General features: G+C 41.7%; 1 protein-coding gene across 4 annotated transcripts in view; it reads left to right on the forward strand.

Annotated features, from left to right (window-relative positions):
- Positions 1-19,395, forward strand: part of LOC309552023 (uncharacterized protein) — a 472,505-nt gene that overhangs the window by 292,464 nt on the left and 160,646 nt on the right. For all 4 annotated transcript variants that reach the window (XM_082252767.1, XM_082252768.1, XM_082252770.1 and 1 more), the window contains one exon: positions 10,128-10,385. In XM_082252767.1, coding sequence (XP_082108893.1) covers positions 10,128-10,385 — 258 coding nt within the window. The remainder of the gene's footprint in view (positions 1-10,127; positions 10,386-19,395) is intronic.

Consider the following 19,395-nt stretch of genomic DNA (forward strand, 5'->3'; position numbering starts at 1 on the left):
AGTTATACACTATATGAGTTTCATCAGAAAATGTGGTAGTGACTGTCTCATAAATTCTCCAGCAATATTTGCTCAGGCAACACAATGGATTCTTTTTTTTTTTTTTTTTCAAAAAAAAGTTTTATTGGAATACTCAGTGATGGATATTACAAACAGTCAAATGTGTAAGAATTCCATTAAACAGTGATACAAACATAGATGTGCATTCATTGAACAAAAAGAAATAATGTGATTTAAAAAAAAAAGGGGGGAGGGGAGTATAGCTGATGTACTCTGCAGTTGTTAAGTCAGGGTGGAGTGAGTAAGGGTATGTGTGCCAGCACTCAATCCTTAGAGGTGAGGGGTAGGGATAAGGGAAATGAGAGAAAAAAAAAAGGGGGGTGAGGGGTTGTGTGAATATTGAATGAGTTTGGGTTTAATATGTGAAGGCTATAATATTAATAATGTCTATACATGTGATATATAAAAGGGTTTGACTACAAGTATTTGGTAGAGTGTTGGAGTAGGTTATTGGCCATATTAGATATTGTGAGCTGGGAGCTTTGGAGGGAGAGTCTCGAGAAATTGAAATAAGTTCTTCCATTTCTGCTATTATGTCTATGCGTTTGTAACAATCCGAGAGCGAGGGGATCCTTGGGGTGCCCCTCTATTTGTTGAGGTAATCCTGAAGAAATTTCACCCCATGCTTCCTGAAGCACCTCCCACAAGTTGGATTGGCTTAATGGGCACTTCTTACGTACCATACAGTCAAGCTGCTCCCACAACAGCTCAATGGGGTTGAGATCTGGTGACTGCGCTGGCCACTCCGTTACAGACAGATTACCAGCTGACTGTTTCTTCCCTAAATAATTCTTGCAAAGTTTGAAGGTGTGCTTTGGGTCATTGTCCTGTTGTAGGAGGAAATTGGCTCCAATCAAGCTCTGTCCACAGGGTATGGCCTGGCATTGCAAAATGGAGTGATACCCTTCCTTATTCAAAATCCCTTTTATCTTGTACAAATCTCCCACTTTACCAGCACCAAAGCAGCCCCAGACCATCATATTACCCCCAACATGCTTGACAGATGGCATCAGGCACTCCTCCAGCATCTGTTCACTTGCTCTGCATCTCAAAAATGTTCTTCTGTGTGATCCAAACACCTCAAACTTAGATTTGTCTGTCCATAGCACTTTTTTCCAATCTTCCTCTGTCCAATGTCTATGTTCTTTTGCCCATCTTAATCTTTTCCTTTTATTGCCCAGTCTCAGATATGGCTTTTTCTTTGCCACTCTGCTTAGAAGGCCAGCATCCCAGGGTGGCCTCTTCACTGTGGACGTTGAGACTGGCGTTTTCGCAGGTAATATATAATGAAGCTGCCAGTTGAGGACCTAAGAGTCATCTATTTCTCAAACTAGAGACTCTAATGTACTTGTCCTCTTGCTTAGTTGTACCCAGGGCCTCCCACTTCTCTTTCTATTCTGGTTAGAGCCCAGTTGTGCTGTTCCCTGAAGGTAGTAGTACACACCGTTGTAGGAAATCTTCAGTGTCTTGGCAATTTCTCGCATGGAATAGCCTTCATTTCTCAGAACAAGAATAGACTGTCGAGTTTTTAGAAGAAATATCTCTTTTTCTGGCCATTTTGTGAGTATAATGGAACCCACAATTGCTGATGCTCCAGATACTCAACTAGCTCAAAGGAAGGCCAGTTTTAAAGCTTTTCTAATCAGCACAACAGTTTTCAGCTATGCTAACATAAGGGTTTTGTAATCATCAATTAACCCTTTTAATATGATTAGCTAACACAATGTACCATTAGAACACAAGAGTGATGTAGATAATCCATTAAAAATCAGCCAGTTCCAGCTAGAATAGTCATTTACCACATTAACAATGTCTAGACTATATTTCTGAATATTTTAATGTTATCTTCATTGAAAAAAACAGTACTTTTCTTTCAAAAATAAGGACATTTCTAAGTGACCCCGTACTTTTGAACGGTAGTGTAAAATAAATTGGGGCAGTTCCACCAAATGTGGAGGAGGTTGGCAGGTGCCGTTTTTGATTGAGGAGGCGTCTGACAGGAGGCCGTTCACGCGAATCTTGGCAGTAGGATCAACATAGAGGGATAAAATGAATTGAATTAGGTGGTTTCCCAAGCCAATTGCGTGTAAGACAGCCTCAAGATAATCCCAGGCCAACCTGTCAAATGCCTTCTCAGCATCTAGGTAGGGAAAGGAAAAATCTGAGTTGTTTGGTCTTTTTAGGTAGGTGGTGAATGTTAAGAGCTGTAAGGGTATTGTCCCTTGCCTCCCTGCTTGGGATAAAGCCAACTTGGTCTTTGTTGATTAGTTTTGGTATTAGGGTAATTAGTGGCCAATATTTTTGCAAACAATTTTAGGTCTGTGTTTCTTAGCTAAGTGGGGCAGAAAAGGTCTGTCAAAAGATCCGGGAAAGTTTTATAGTATGCGAGGGAATAGCCATCGGGGCCTGGGCTCTTGCCTGTTTTCATTTGTTTAATTGCTGCTTTAAATTCTTCAGAAGTCATTGGTCCGTCAAAATTTCGGGCTTGTTGTTTTGATATTGGTTTGGGGCTATATTTCTTTAGGAAATCTTCAATAATGGTTTTCCTTAATCTGTTGTCTTTAGGTGGTCTTTGCTCAGGATGTAAATTATAGAGTTCGGAAAAGTATTAGGCAAAATGATGGGCAATGTCATCATTAGTGGACAATTTATGAGAATGTGTGTATGGAATGGATTGTATTGTTCACTTTTTTGGAAATCAGGGCTCTGGCCAAATATGTTCCGCTTTTATTGCTAAATTCATAAAAAAGTGTTTTTCTTATTTTGCAGCCCAGTTCCTCTCTTAATTGCTTGTGGGTTTGTTCGGCATCACTTAGAAGATGCTGTACTTTGGATAGTTTATGGGCTTTCTCGAGTGTTTATATTCATTTGAGAAGATTGTTTATGAGTTTTTGATTCATTTTTTTGCGGGTGGCAGCCATTTTTCTTAGGATGCCTCTTATAATGCATTTATGGGATTCCCATTGTGTGATGGGACTGACATCGGGTGTATTGCAATTGTCTGCAATTTGATTTTTAATGGTGGTCGTGTGTCCAGAATTTGTCAGCAAGGAAGAGTCCATTCTCCAGGTTTTGGTGAATTGGATTTGGTCAGGGAATGTTAGAGTGATAGTGATAGGATTATGGTCAGATATAAACATTACGTGTATGGTGTAGAAAATCGGCACTAATTCAAATCATAATTAAATGTGATACACTCTGTGACAATAACGATGTCCACCACTGTGGATAGTGCTCTATGTGATTAAACCTGATGCAAAAAATTCGAAGTAAAATCCATCCTCAATATAAAACTGTAAAAGCGAGCCTATACACAAAAGATCTTCAGTGGATGACTCTGAAAAGACTCTGCATAAATAAAGTCCTCAAATAAATAAATAGTGTGTCAATCCCAAGAAAATATATATATATAATGCAATCACAAAATCAATGCAATCGATGAAAAAGGGCGATGATCAATATAATCGTTGATGACTGATATGTGATGAAAAAATTCTTAAAAATATTTCATAAAACAATTCATATAAAAAGTTGTGTATAAAAATATAAGTATCTGAGAAAATCCCACAGTGTCCAATATACAATCAAAGATGAATGAAATAAATCTTCAAAGGATCAACTAATCGTAAAATATAACATCAATAATCTGGATATCGATCCAATCTCCAACAAACAGGTGTGTAGTGGCCGCTTACCTCCCACACACACTATCTGCACATGTGTGTAATCCAAACAAGCCGATTGCTTTCCTTTGAAATGGGCTTACGACCTCTCTCCTCTCTTGTGGGCATGTAATCACTGATGTTCACAGTACATCGATCTCACAATGCAGTAACGATCTTCAGCTGCACAATATGCTCACTCCAAGCCGCTCCGCCTCAAAGGATATAAAATGAGACGCTCATGGTGCAGTAACTTCAAAACCAGTTTAATTACAATAAAAGATACACTTACAATCAAATAGCAACAAACGAGCAAAAGTAATACACTGTAGAACCTCCGGCTACGGCCGTAAACACGGAGGTGACGTCACCCGGCTCTTCCCGACGCGCGTTGCGTCACTACCCATGTGACTTTATCAAGGGATGTCAGATATAAACATTGATTTGATGCTGGATTTGGATAAAAGTGATATGTCTTTTTGCGATAGGAAGAGGTAATCTATTCTGGAATAAGGGTTGTGTAGGGGGGAGAAGAATGTGTAGTCTTTCGTGTCCAGGTGTAGGAGACGCCAGGAGTCATGCAGGTTGAGTTCTTGTAAAGTGGGTTTTGATTTGATGAAGGGCTTTATAAGTTAGTGAGGATTTGCCTTTGGATGTGTATTCAAGAGGATTAAGGGCAACATTAAAGTCCCCTCCATGGATGAGAGTTCCGGATTGAAAGGATGCTAAAATTGGTGTGAGGTTTCTGAAGAAGCTGACCAGAGCTGTATTGGGGCTGTAAATAGTGGCTAATGTAATTGTCCTTTTCCATAGGGTGCCTTTCACAACTGTGTAACTGCCTTCATTATCTAGTAGGGCCATAAACAAACTGGCCACACTAGGGACGAACTGAGTGCTCATAGCCAATCCTCTGGTCTGCAGGAAGTACTAACTTTCAAACCAAAAATAATTTTTCATCAGACAAAAATCTAAGCTTGTAAGAATAAATTTCTTATGTCTTCTAGTGAGCTCAGAACCTGTCAACACCCATTTAACTGATGACATGGCATCCTTATGCCCAATGATAGTGTATAGCGACCCAACATCGGTCGTCACTAGGATACTAGAAGAAGTGCTACCTAATGTTTCTAAAATTTGGATATCATGTTTCATATCCTTAAGATAGGCATCTGTTTTGAGAACTACAGGCTGGAGGAAGAAATTTATTTCCTAACCTGGCAGTGACAGAAACGATCCCATTCACTATAGGGTGACCAGAAGGACGCTCTATATTCTTGTGTATTTTGAGAAGAAAGTACATGATGGGGGTTCTGCAAAATAACGGATCAAGATAGAGAGCCTTTTTGTGATTCAGAACCCTTCTCTCCTTGCCCCATTCCCCCAAAGAGTGTAACTTATCCTTAAACTTAAACATCAGATCGCCTGTTAACACTTAATATGTGTCACGATCACAAAAAGTCCTAACAATAGACTTTTTTCTTTCTTGTCTGGTTTTTATGCGTGTGGTAGGTGTGCAGCTTGTAAAAGTGTTAAGGGAAACATCGCAAAACAAAAGGATTTTAGTTCATCTACTACACAGAAACAGTATAAAAAAAAAAAGATTTGATTACCTGTAGCACTCAAGGTGTTGTTTATATTCTCGAGTGTGCATGCGGGCTCCAATATATTGGCAGGACCATCAAGGCCTTGCATGTCAGGATAGGCGAGCATATAAACAACATCAAGAAGGGCCTCAAGACTCAGTGTGTCTAGATATTTTAGGGTTCGCCTTCATAGAAACCTTAGTAGTCTTAAGTTTTGGGGTATAGAGAAGGTCCCTAGACATTGGAGGGGTGGCAATTATGTACGACATTTAAGCCGCAGGGAGTCTTTTTGGATCTATGAAACTAAGGTTTTGACACCTGCAGGCTTGAATGTAGATTTTGATCTTAACTGTTTTATTTCTGACAGATAGTTTTATTTTTATATTTTGCTTGTGATCTTAGTTATCATTTTGTGAAAGGATGGCTGTGGTGTGACGCATTATTAACTATTATTATTTTATCTTATTATTTCTCTCTCTGATAACACTAAGATACTGGAGGGTTGTATTGGCTTCTTCATGATTATGATGATTAAGCACACAGTCAGTGTGTGAAACGCGTCTACCTTGTCACGATTGTCATATTTGGATGTCCAGTCAATAAACCTGGATTTTGACTCAACCTGGAGTGCTGCCAATTCCTTTTCTTTTATCTATTATGATGTGGTATGTCTCTCAATATCGGGTGGAGTCCCCCCTTAAGGTTGTTCTGTTCATTGCGTAGCCGCCTCTTACGGGATTTTTCCCTGAATTCAGCACGCTGTTTAATTGCCCATCTGGAGAGACTGGTTAGGTAGCATCTGGTTGCTAGGGTGATTCCCATCTAAGAGCAGGTTGTCTACGTGGCTACGATCCCTGCAGACGTACCACGTACAGGGGGAGGAGCTACCTATGACGTCACCTGCGGCCATCTTCATGGTTTCACTGTCTGTACAACAAGACGTTTTTATACATGCACTTGGTACAAATGCTATGCTTATAAGTGCACTTTTATCCTTCTCAATAAACAAGTGTTTTATGCTGAGAGCACTAGATTGTTCTACTTTTTATTTACATGCTCCTAACATCCTGAGCTATTGGCAACAGAATCATAGAACGATCAGTGGATTATGTGTCCCCATGATGTGGAAGAGCGATTGCTGACCGTTTAGGTCTTATTAACTAGTTCTGGACCGGAAGGATTTGCCCCCTTAATGACCAGGCCATTTTTTGCGATAAGGGCACTGCGTTATTTTAACTGAAAATTGTGCGGTCATGTGACGCTGTACCAAAATAAAATGTCATTTTTTCTCCCACAAATAGAGCTTTTTTTTGTTGATATTCGATCACCTGTGCAATTTATTTTTTTTGCGCTATAAGCAAAAAAAAGAGCAACAATTCTGAAAGAAAAAAAAAACAATATTTTTCACATTTTGCTATATAACATTCCCCCCAAAAAATATTTAAAAATCAAATTTTTTCATCCTTTTAGGCCAATTTGTATTCTGCTACATATTTTTGGTAAAAAAATAAAATCGCAATAAGTGTATTTTGATTGGTTTGCGCAAAACTTATCGCGTCTTTAAACTAGAGGAAAGATTTATGTCATTTTTATTAATTTTTTTTACTAGTAATGGCGCTCTGTGATCATTTCAGAGAGAAGGATGGTTGGCTGTGTTTACAACAGCCGACCGTTCTTCTCTCTCAGCAGGAAGCGATTGCGGGTGGCCGGCAGCTGTCGGTGCCGCCAGCCCCATGCATCTCCGCTGCCTAGGGCTCGCCCCGCAGTACCAAGCGCATAACCGACATAGTACTACGTCAATTCGTGCAGCCAAGCCAGCCTGCCACGGTAAAACTGGTTAAGGAGATGGATGGGCTGCACTCACCCTTTTCATTTGTTTGTCTACATTGGACAACTTCTGTTTCCCACCGTTGTTGACATCTGTACACCTCTATGATATATTATATGGAGTTTTTTCATTTATCAATTGGTTATTTGCACTGCACTGATTTTCTGTTTTACATGTCATCAAGGGGGTGTGTGTTTTGTCCATGTAGTGTTCAGCTTGCATTTCTATTTTTTATTCCATGAGGTTATACCATTATTTTGTTTTTCTGCGCTGAATATTTTTTTTTCTTTTGATATTCTGTTCTAATAATAAGTTTATTCAAAATATGCAAAGTGTTCTAATTAAAAAAAAAGTAGTATCTTACTTTCAACATTTTACTATTTACAATACTGTGCAAAAGTTTTAACCAGCTGAGAAAAAAATAATGTCAAGAACAAATGCTTTTAAATTTTACTGGTTTCTTTTTATCAATTTTACACTTGCAAAGTGAACAAACAAAAGACAAATTTTCATCAAATGATTACAAAAACTCTTTAAATCATCTTTGACTTTTGACTTTGACATTTCGAAAAACAGCATTATTTTGAAATGTACACACACAGTCTTTGATTTCAACAATGTGTACAGTTCATTGGAATGGAATTCAATATAACATTAGATTTCAATCCGAATTTCAGAAATTTGGATGGATTTCGTTTCGTTTAGTTATCCAGAGATTTTGGTAAAACTCATTTGTACTGTAATTCAGGGATTTTGAACATATCCGAATCTCTGAATAATGAAAAATTTGTCTGAATATCTATTCGGAACAAAACAAACCGCACATGTCTAAAAACAACAATGCACTTTTAAGTGTTGTGGCATAAACACTGCTTTTTCATCACCATTAATGTACACTGATATCAAGAGCAGAGGAAGAAAATCCAAAGAACTAGCAGTCAAAAGAAAAACTCTCTGCCATCATGAAGGCACAAATTAACCTTGGTCATGAAGTAATTTAAATGTAGAAAAACCCATGTCTCTTCTGAAATACTTTTTCCCCTTAAATTAAATATACAGGTGCATTAAAAAAAAAGAATATCATCAAAAAGTTAATTTATTTAAGTTATTCAATTTAAAAAGTGAAACATATATTGTATAGATTCATTACACACAGGGTGATATATTTCTTTTAAATGTGATGATTATGGCTTACAGCTAGTGAAAACCTAAAATTCATTATCTTAGAAAAGTAGAATAATACATAAGACTAATTAAAAGAAAAAAAAGGATATTTAATGCAGAAATGTTGGCTTACTGAAAAGTAAGTCCATGTACAGTATAGTATGCACTCAATACTTGGTCGAGGTTATTTTGCAAGAACTACTACATCAGTGTGGTGTGGCATGGATGCGATCAGCCTGTGGCACTGCTGAGGTGTTATGGAAACCCAGGTTGCTTTGATAGCGGGCTTCAGCTCATCTGCATTGTTGGGTCTGGTGTCCCTCATCTTCCTCTTGACAATACTTCACAGATTCTCTATGGAGTTAAGGTCAGGCGAGTTTGCTGGCCAATCTAGGACAGTAATACCATGATAAACCAGGTATTGGTACTTTTGGCAGTGTGGGCAGGTGCCAAGTCCTGCTGGAAAATGAAATAAGCATCTCCATAAAGCTGGTCAGCAGAGGGAAGCATGAAGTGCTCTAGAATTACCTTGTAGAGGGCGGAGCTGACTTTGGACTTGATAAAACACAGTGGACCAACAAAGGCAGATGACGTGACACCCAAATCATCACTGACCGTGGAAACTTCACGCTGGACACTTGCAACCTGGATTCTGTGCCTCTCCACTCATCTTCCAGACTCTGGGACCTTGATTTCCAAATGAAATGCAAAATTTACTTTTATCCAAAAAAAGGACTTTGGATAACCGAGCAACAGTGCAGTCCTTTTTCTCCTTAGCTCAGGTAAGATGCTTCTAACTTTGTCTCTGGTTCAGGAGTGGCTTGACATAAGGAATGCAAGAGTTGTAGTCCATGTCCTGGATACATCTGTGTGTGGTGGCTCTTGAAGCATGGATACCAGCCGTAGTCCACTCCTTGTGAATCTCAACCAAATTCTTGAATGGCCTTTGTTTCGCAATCCTCTCAAGGCTGTGATTATCCCTGTTGCTTGTGAAACTTTTTCTACCACACTTTTTCCTTTCACTCACCTTTCCATTAATGTACTTGGATTAAGCAATCTGTGAACAGCCAGCTTCTATAGCAATGACCTTTTATAACTTACCCTCCTTGTGGAGGGTCTCAATGACCTTCTGGACAACTGTCAAGTCAGCAGTCGTCCCCATGAATGTGTAACCTACTGAACCAGACTGAGAGGCCATTTAAAGAAAAACCTTTACAGGTGTTTTGGGAGATACTGAATGTTGGGTTTTTTACTAGCTGTAAGCCTTTAATCATCAAAATTAAAAGAAAGAAATGCTGGAAATATATCACTCTGTGAGTAATGAATCTATATACCAGGAAATTCTAGAGCACTTCATCCTTCCCTCTGCTGACCAGCTTTATGGAGATGCCTTATTTCATTTTCCAGCAGGACTTGGCACCTGCCCACACTGCCAAAAGTACCAATACCTGGTTTAATGATCATGGTATTACTGTGCTTGATTGGCCAGCAAACTCACTTGACCTAAACTCCAAGAGAATATATGAGTTTCCCTTTTTGAATTGAATTACAGAAATAAATTAGCTTTTTGATGATATTCTAATTTTTTGAGATGCACCTATATGTATTTGCTGTATCTTGTTCATGTTACCTTTCTGAAATTAGAGAGAGGAATTCTTGTGAAATGGTTTTGGATTTGGTTCACTAAAAGTCAAAATCTACTAAACTGTACTGTAACTCAATGTTTCTGTTTCTCAAAGACACTGTTATATGATGGAGCTTCATGCATGAATTTTTTGTGAGCATTACTCTAATGAACTTGGGTCTTGTTTCCTTCCATATTTGTTCCAGGGTCCCAACCCAGTGAAGGAGAGTATGAAGACAGAGATGCCATCTTCTCAGCAGACAGCACTGAAGAATTAAGGCCTCAGTTTCTTCGTAGGAAAAATCCGGTGGTACTGGACCTCAGCATAAGGCAAGAAATGGAGAGGCAGAGAATGGCTGAGGAAAGAAGAGCCCAAGCAGTAAAAATGTATTCAAAGCTTCGTAATACACGCCCCACTATGAGTCGCACAGCTCAATCAATGAGCATTTCTAGGTTTGAAGACTGTAAGTAGCAATCATTTCCATTTTACTGATTGATTTAGATATGTATATGATAGTATTTGTATAAGACTCATACAATAGATGTAATAAAGTTAGAACAGAGACAATATTTTACACTAGTAACATCTGGAATTGATTTATCTTTTTGGCTTTGAGGCTCCTTCTCTTCCCAGTAAATAATTGAAGTATCACATAATCTAAAACTGATATTTCAGTTACTTGCAGATGCTCATGAGATGAATCAATCACTTTGTGCCCTGCTGACAACATTGTCACCCAGACAAGAAAAGAGAAAACATTTCCAACACAAATAGCAATAAAAATCTAACAGGGTTTCTAACTCTACCTACTCTATTTTGAAAAAAATGTATGTGTTTATTATTATTTTTTCTCTCTTAGAAATTCCTCCTTACCTGTTGTCACCAGGCCTTAGCTCACCATAGAAGGGTCATAACCGATTCCCCATTTATACATTTTGAGGTGGGCGAAGGAATCTTTCCCAAAGAGCTATTGCATTTTGACAGTGGGACTCTAACCGGACAGGGTTTCTAACCTTACCTACTCTATATTAAAAAATGGCCATAGTCCCTGCTAAACTAAAAAAAAATGATTTGTCGGAGATATACTCTAAGCCCATGTTTTTCATGACAACAATACGGCTGGGTTACTAAGAATTTGAGAATGTCCCCAAAGTTTTACTTCAATTCTTCAGTCATGTGCAGATTAACTCAAGGATATTCTGAATAATTGAAGAGAATCTTTACACAGTTTATTGTTTGAACATTCTCAAATGATTAAGTAAATCAACCTCAAAATATTTAATATAGTTAGATAAATACACGTATCCACTAGAACTCATATTTGTGGGCCTATCACTCTATACCGTTTTTGTTTTATGTGATTTACACAATACTTCTGGAGTATAAAACAAGAGAAAGGGTAAAAGTATATAAAAATATATACACATACATTTTTAAAACTTTCACAGTAAGATGACCTTTCCCATCTATTAGCATTGATCAACAAAACTTGGGGGTTGAAACACTGATGCCTCCAAACAAGTCAATTCAGGAAAGCTGTTATCAGCTTCTGACAGCTGGCTTTGCCAACTGAAAAGAGGCTGCTTACATGGATTTAACTGGACACTTAGCAACAGTGTATACCTTATCTGTTTGGTTTTATAGAAACAGTCTCACTGAAATTAGCCAACCAGACAGATCTTTCCCAATCCTTCACATTTTAAAGTTTACTTTGTGCACTTTTTTGTAAACACAGGTTTATTTTAGCCTCTTTTTTCTCTCTGTATCATATGCTTTACATGTTTAATCAAGTGAATTAATTAGTGTTCTCAGTTCTATTGGTGTAAACCTAGAAAACAACTTGTGCTGTCAAGGGAAAATGCTTGCCTTTGTGTTGGTTGCTGGAGATAGTCATCAAATGTTAGAATGTAATCAGATAAAGCTAGTTGTTTGGTAGCAGTGTGCTAGCTTTGTCAAACTCCTAGGATCTTCAATAGGACAAATCTCTATCTTCATTTGTCACCCCAGTGCACCCTTTGTGTATATAATTTCCCATTGGTATTATCCAGAGCTTGGAGTCGATAGGAGACTAGCCTCTTGGCTTGCACCATTACTTCCAGCAGGCTTGATACATCTGCAATAGATCTAGGAGGATTTGTGCGTTTGCTGGAAAAATTTTGGGCCTCATAAGCAGGCTCTATTATCTTGTCAGGTGTCACCTCCCATTAATTGATTTGATATGACCCAAGTTTTAGCCAGCTGGAGTCCAAGCTAATAAAACATACATTTTTGCATCATTTGATGTTTGTTTTAGTTACTGGAATTAGAGTGAAATATAATATTACATTCAGCTATTTGTTGTTATAATTATTTAAATAAAAAGAGCTGTTTGATAAGATTCCACAATCTGATTCTGTGATTTGAGCCCCATAGATCTTATTGTTTTACGAATATGCTCGTAGCACACCCAGTTTTTAGAAGAATTAGATAGTGATGAGAAAATAGATTACAGTATCAACTCCCTTCCCTCATTTTATATTGACTCATGATAGCTGTAAATATAACACACCTGTAGGAAAAAGCAATTAAAAATATACTTACCTTACTTACTATTACTATACTTGCTATACTAGAATGCCATCACCATCCTTCCAGAAAGATTTTAGGAACACTAAAGACCCCAGAGCTCACAAGAATGTACTTTTCAACTGCTGCTAGGGAGATACACACTTTTTATTTGCCTTGGTGACCACTACCACCAGGACTCAAAGCAAAGAAAAATACAACATTTCAAGTTGTCACCAGAACAGAAGTAGAGGGGAGATATTGCAATTGGGACACTTGTTTCAGCAAAAACAAATGTCTAGGGGTGGAATTCCCCTTACATTGGAGAGATTGCCTCTCACCTTCTGCTGTGCTAAAGTCAGTAAAAGTAGTGTCAGTCAGTAAAGGAATAATATTTTACTATCTCTAAATGTGCACCCCTGCATACTGTTTTAGTTACCTTGCAGCCCCTCCTACCACTTACCAGGTCCAAACTCTGAGCAATAAAGAGCTATCCTTTATACAATTTCCCGAACTTTGAGGTGGCTCAATCTACTTTTGCACCTATGTTAATTGTTCTTCTTACTTTGCCATCCCAAGGCTCCTGCCACCTGCCAGGCCCAAACTGTAAGTTAGTAAATAGCTTACTATCTCTGGTTCAATTTTTGGAATTAGTGACTTCTTACACCTACATTGATTTTAGCATGCCAAAGCTGTCACTTCTCCAAAACCCATGGGAATACTTTTTTTCAATAGGTTTACATATAAGGGGTTACTGTGCTGCTAGTAGTTCCTGCTGGTTTTTCTGATTTCCCCAGGCCAAGTCACAATTTTTCCATTTTTGAGCCCCATCATCCCATCACCTAAGACTGGCAGAAGATTTCCAAATAATTCTACACAATTTTGCATAATTTGCTGCTCTGTAGTACACACTTTTTAGAGTTTGGTTTGGATTTCAATTGGAACTTCTGGTTTGGTAATTCCAAATTTAAAAGGCTCACACATTTTTAAAAAGTTGGGTGAAAAAAAACACAACTGATCAACCTTTTCTGAATTTCACGTGTTTCTAGTATTTATAGCCAAAACATTATTTTTTTTCTAGCAGGAGAGTTAGAACCGCCTTGTCAACCAAACTTGTCAAGTTTTTATTGCTTTCTATGTCCCTACTGGGGAGATTCAACATTTCTATTTTTATGATATTTATAGCAAAAACATTTTTTCTCTGTCGCTCATTGACAGACGTAGTCTTCTTGATTCACAAGAACTGGGTTATGTTGTCTCCGCAGGAGCAGGACTAGGCAGAAAGAAAAAAACGTTCTGGCTCCACCTTAGGGGCAGTCCCTGAGGGTATATCCTCCCTCTCTCTGCTACAAGGCATCAGTTTTTTTCTGTCTAGTCAGGAGTAAGGACCTAAGTTCCTTGCTGGGATCTTTTTGGTCCTGGCAAGATTTTTTCTTTAGAAAAAATATTTTTTAGGTAGTTTTCTCCAGTGTTTTTTTCCTGTGAGATCACCCCAGCCGGCCTACGAGCGCGCGCAGACCATTGCATTGCGCTTGGTCGGCCGCGACACATTCAAGTAAGTATGCGGGGCCGGGCGACGGGCTGGATGTTGAGATCCAGTGGTCACCCCGGTTTCTGCCTACGAGCGCGTGCAGACCAGAGCTCCGCGCTGGGTCGGCCGCGACGGAGTCCCATTGGAGGGACTGACCTTGCGAATTAAAAGTCTCGCTTGGACGCCAGGAACCAGAGAGTCGAGGCGTCCGGAGTGGTCCACAACCCCCCACCCCGGTGGAGAGGGTATTGTGAAGAGAGGGTGCCTGTCGGTTCGGTATGGTGAGTAAACGTTCCCTTTTTTCCTCGTTATGAGGCAGTATGAATTATGGGCCCCTCCATACATGGTCAGTATATATCTGACACTAAAAGTCCCCCTTGTAAATACAGTATGTGTTTGGTGGGAAGTGGACTTGGTTTGAGAGCTAACACTCTACCCAGCAGACTGTAGTATTACAGCAGACATAGGAGGTATAATCCTACCTTAATTGTAGTGTACCTCCTGCAGATCGATAAACCGCCACTTAGCAGAGATGCAGGTGGATGTGCTGGGAAAAACGATTTCGGCAGTCCGCCGCCATTTTGCTGTAGACCGGGTGAATGAATGTCCTCAGGTCACGCCGGCCGCCATGTTTTTGGAGTCTATTGTCTCCCGTATGGGGGCGGCCATGTTTGATGAGCCCAGCTACCTCGTGGAGAGCTGGGAACGCCGGAAGGCGTACACAGGGGGCTGAGCCACGTCCTTCTACCCGGGAAAACGAACACAGCTCTTTCCAGTCTGTAAGAGACAGACGCTGACTGCAGTTGGTTGGAAACTTCTCTGCATCGGGTGGTGAGCCTTGGGGGTCCCTCTCTCTCTCTGTGGGGATCGAGAAGCAGGTACTCTGAGGGGCGCTATTGCGCTAGGGGGAGACACATAAAAAAAAAAGAGGTATTTTTTATTTTATTTAAAAAAAAAAAAGTTTTTTTGTTTTTCTGGCAGAGGTGTTCTGAATTAACATGGACCCTGCCACTCATGTATCTCCACCGGATCCCCTCGAGGTGTCTGCAGGATCCTCCAGCACCCCACTGACGGTTGAATCATTGTCAGCTATTATGGAAACTTTTGTGTCTCGGGTAGAAGTGGCTTGTCAGGGACAGGGCGCAAGAAAGCGACCCCCGCCTAACCCCTTATTATCTGAAACTTCGGATTCAGAATCTGAGCCTATTTCTGCAGTTGCAGGTACTTCATCTGGGATTGGTGTCTCGGGTACTGACTCTTCAGACAGTGAGGAGGATGTTTCGGCATCAGCCATAGCCCGAGAGGAAGCGTTGGTAAACGCACTCATTGTATCTGTTCAAGAAACCTTAAGATTACAGGGTATTCCGTCGGAAATAGCTGAAACTGAAATCCCTTTTGGGACTAAAAAACGCATCAAAGTGGCGAAGGTTTTTCCATTGCCCAAATGTTTTGGCAATCCAATCAAAGAAGAATGGAGTCTGCCAAAACGCACCTCTGCTATTTCTAAACGCATTAACAGGCGTTATCCGTTTGAGGAAACCCTCATTAAGAAATGGACAGAACCACCTGTGGTGGATTCACCAATTGCTAGATTGAATAAAGCCACGATTATTCCTTTAGAAGACGCTCCGTCTTTTAAAGATCCAGTGGATCGCAAGATAGAAGCTATGTCTCGCACCATGTTTTCCTTGATTGGATCAGCTTTCAGACCAATAATTGCTATTGGTCTGGTTTCGCAGACTGTAACTGAATGGACCAAGTGGTTACGCCGGGACTTAGAAGAGGTCCCTCAGGCGGTATCAGATTTGTTGGAACAAATGATACAGGGGTTACAGTTTGTGTGTGATGCGGCGTTAGACGCCACTCCATTATTGGCGCGAGCATCAGTTTCAGCAGTGGTTCTCAGGCGTACACTGTGGCTAAAAGGTTGGTTAGCCGACCAAGGTTCCAAAAAAGCATTGGCTAAATATCCCCTTTTTAGGAGAGCGTCTATTTGGAGCCAACTTAGATGAGATCATTAAGGATCTCACGGGTGGAAAGAGCACCTTTTTACCGCAAAATGTTAAGGGTAAAGGAACTCGTCAAAGACGAGGGCCTTCTTTCTCGGCTCACAAAAAGTTTTTTCGTCCCGCGGGTGAAAAAATTAAGTCCTCCAAAGCTCCTTCAGGAGGCTTCAGGGGACGTTGGTCGGGCAAGCAAAAGCCCGCCCCCTCCAGACCTGAAGATAGATCGTCCAAAGCCTGAAGGTGCGCCCCCACCCATAACTGGGGTAGGGGGACGTCTTCGCCGGTTCCCGCATCCATGGCTTTCCAGAATCCCGGACAAGTGGGTTTGCGAAGTCATAAGGTCAGGGGACAAGATCGAGTTTCGATCGCTCCCACCGGCGCGATTCTTCCCTTCCAATATCCGACTATCCCCGGATCGTTTAGAAGATCTGCGGAGAGCAGTCACGGATTTACTACAACAAGGAGTGGTAGTCCACGTTCCTTGGACAGAACGTTTTCAAGGGTTTTATTCAAACCTATTTACAATACCCAGGAAAGAGGGCAAAGTGCGTCCAATTCTGGACTTAAGGGCACTCAATTCCTTTCTCAACATAAGGAAATTCAAGATGGAATCCATTCGCACAGTAGCAGCCTTCCTGCATCCAGGGGATGTCCTAGCGTCCATAGACATCAAGGACGCCTATCTTCACATTCCCATTTTCGCAGGACATCAGCGGTTTCTACGCTTTTCCGTAGAAGAGAACCACTATCAGTTTGTGGCGTTACCTTTCGGTCTCGCCACGGCTCCTCGGGTCTTCACGAAGGTGTTGGCCCCAATGTTGGCACTACTGCGCCAAAGAGGCATATCGATTCTAGGTTACCTAGACGATCTCCTGCTTCATGCAGAGTCTCCTCAGACCCTGCTACAAAACATAGAAATTACTATAATTTCTTTACAGGAATTCGGGTGGCTGGTGAACCAGCAAAAGTCGAATATCTGGGTCTAATTCTAGACACAGTCAGGTCAAGAGTTTTCCTTCCGGTAGGGAAACTCCGGAAGATTCAATCAGCAGTCCAGTTGTTACTATCCAACAGCTGGTCTTCTCTTCGAACTTGCATGAGGGTTCTGGGGTTGATGGTGGCTTCCTTCGAAGCAGTCCCATTTGCCCAGTCCCATACCCGAATTCTTCAGCAAGAGATTCTTCTCAGATGGAATCGGAATCCGGAATCCCTGGACAATCGGATCCGATTGAGCAAACAGACCAGAGAGTCTCTGGTCTGGTGGCTTCGGTCTCCGATGCTCAGCCAGGGAAAGTCATTTCTGACAATATATTGGACGATAGTGTCCACCGATGCCAGTCTATCCGGATGGGGAGGAATTCTCGGTCAGTTATCTGTCCAGGGACTTTGGTCCCTGGAAGAATCCAGGTTGCCGATAAATGTATTGGAACTGAGAGCGATCAGACTTTGTCTGATTCACTGGACCGAGCAGCTCCAGGGCAGCCCGGTTCGGATCCAGTCGGACAACGCCACGGGCGTGGCTTATGTCAATCACTAGGGGGGCACCAAGAGTGTCCGAGCGGCCAAAGAAGTGGCTTGCATTCTTCGCTGGGCGGAACGATTTGTTCCAGCTATCTCTGCGGTGTTCATTCCGGGGGTGGAGAATTGGCAGGCAGATTATCTCAGCCGTCAGACTCTGGATCAGGGGGAATGGTCCCTCCATCCAGAAATTTTCCACCAGTTGTGCCTACAGTGGGGCACCCCGGATGTGGATCTGTTGGCATCACGATTCAACAGGAAAGTACAGAGATTCGTGGCTCACTCCCGCGATCCTCTAGCAGAGACCGCAGACGCACTGATCGCCCCGTGGGGGCAATACCAGCTAATGTATGCCTTCCCTCCTCTCGGGTTACTGCCAAGACTTCTTCGCAGGATAGAGGAGGAAGGAATTCCAGTAATCCTGGTAGCTCCGGACTGGCCTCGCCGAGCTTGGTACGCCGACGTGGTCAGACTGGTGGCGGACGTCCCGTGGAGACTTCCTCTCAGGGAGGACCTACTGTCTCAGGGACCGATCTTCCATCCTGCTTTACGATCGCTGGCTTTAACGGCCTGGCTATTGAGACCCAGGTGCTGAAGGACAAGGGATTGTCAGCTTCAGTTATTCCTACTCTAGTTAAAGCAAGGAAAGCGACTTCCAGAAAGATTTATCATCGCACATGGAAGTCCTACATTGCATGGTGTGAACCTCTGGGGTTCCGTCCACGGTCTTATTCGGTTAGTCGAATATTAGCTTTTCTGCAACAAGGGGTTGAGCAGAAACTGGCCTTGAGTACTATCAAGGGTCAGGTCTCAGCCTTAGCTATCTTCTTTCAGAAGCCTTTGGCTACTCATTCCTTGGTGCGGAATTTCATCCAGGGGGTGCGACATCTGGCTCCGCCAGTGCGCGTGCCGTTACCACCCTGGGATCTTAATTTAGTATTGTCGGTTCTTCAGAAACCTCCCTTTGAAGATATTAGGGAGATTCCTCTACCTACGTTGTCCCAGTAGGTGGCCTACTTGGTGGCTATCACTTCTGCACGCAGGGTGTCAGAACTGGCCGCATTATCTTGTCGTTCCCCATATCTGGTGGTTCATAGAGATAAGGTGGTTCTTCGTCCGAATCCATCCTTCCTACCAAAAGTGGTTTCAGAATTTCATCTGAATGAAGAAATTGTATTACCTTCCCTGTGTCCTATGCCCAGTCGTCCTCGGGAGTTTGCTTTGCACTCCTTGGATGTGGTCCGGGCGATCAGGGTATACTTGAAAACGACAGACTCGTTTCGCAAGACGGATTCACTTTTTGTGATCCCGGATGGACCCAAAAAGGGGTTGCCTGCATCTGCCGCGACTATTTCCAAATGGATCAGACAGACGGTGGTACAGGCTTATTCTATTAAAGAGGTTGTAAACCCTCTTGTATAACTTTTACCTATAGGTAAGCCTATATTAAGGCTTACCTATAGGTGCTATAAATATCTCCCAAACTTGCACCGTTTAGGAGATATTTACAGCGCAAACTGCCGATGACGTCATCGGCGCAGGAGCTCTGAGGGAACGGCCACCCGTGCCGTTCCTTCAGAGCTCAGTGCCGTGAACGGCGGCTCCCGCGCGCATGCACGGGAGTGATGTGATCGCGCCTCCGGCCAATCAGATGGCCGGAGGACGCGAACCCGGAAGCGGGATGGCAGGACATGTCGCCGTCCTGTCGCTGAGGTGGCGGCACGGCGGGGGCTTCGTTTTAAGGTAAGTACTACATAATGAGCTAGTATGCGATGCATACTAGCTCATTATGCCTTTCTCTTTACAGGGCTTTTTTTTCTCGTTTTTTTTTTTTGACTTTACTTCCTCTTTAAGGGTCGGGAGCCCCCGTTCCC

This window comes from Pelophylax lessonae, assembly GCF_965119305.1.
Source record: "Pelophylax lessonae genome assembly, chromosome: 4".
Classification (NCBI taxonomy): Eukaryota; Metazoa; Chordata; class Amphibia; order Anura; family Ranidae; genus Pelophylax; species Pelophylax lessonae.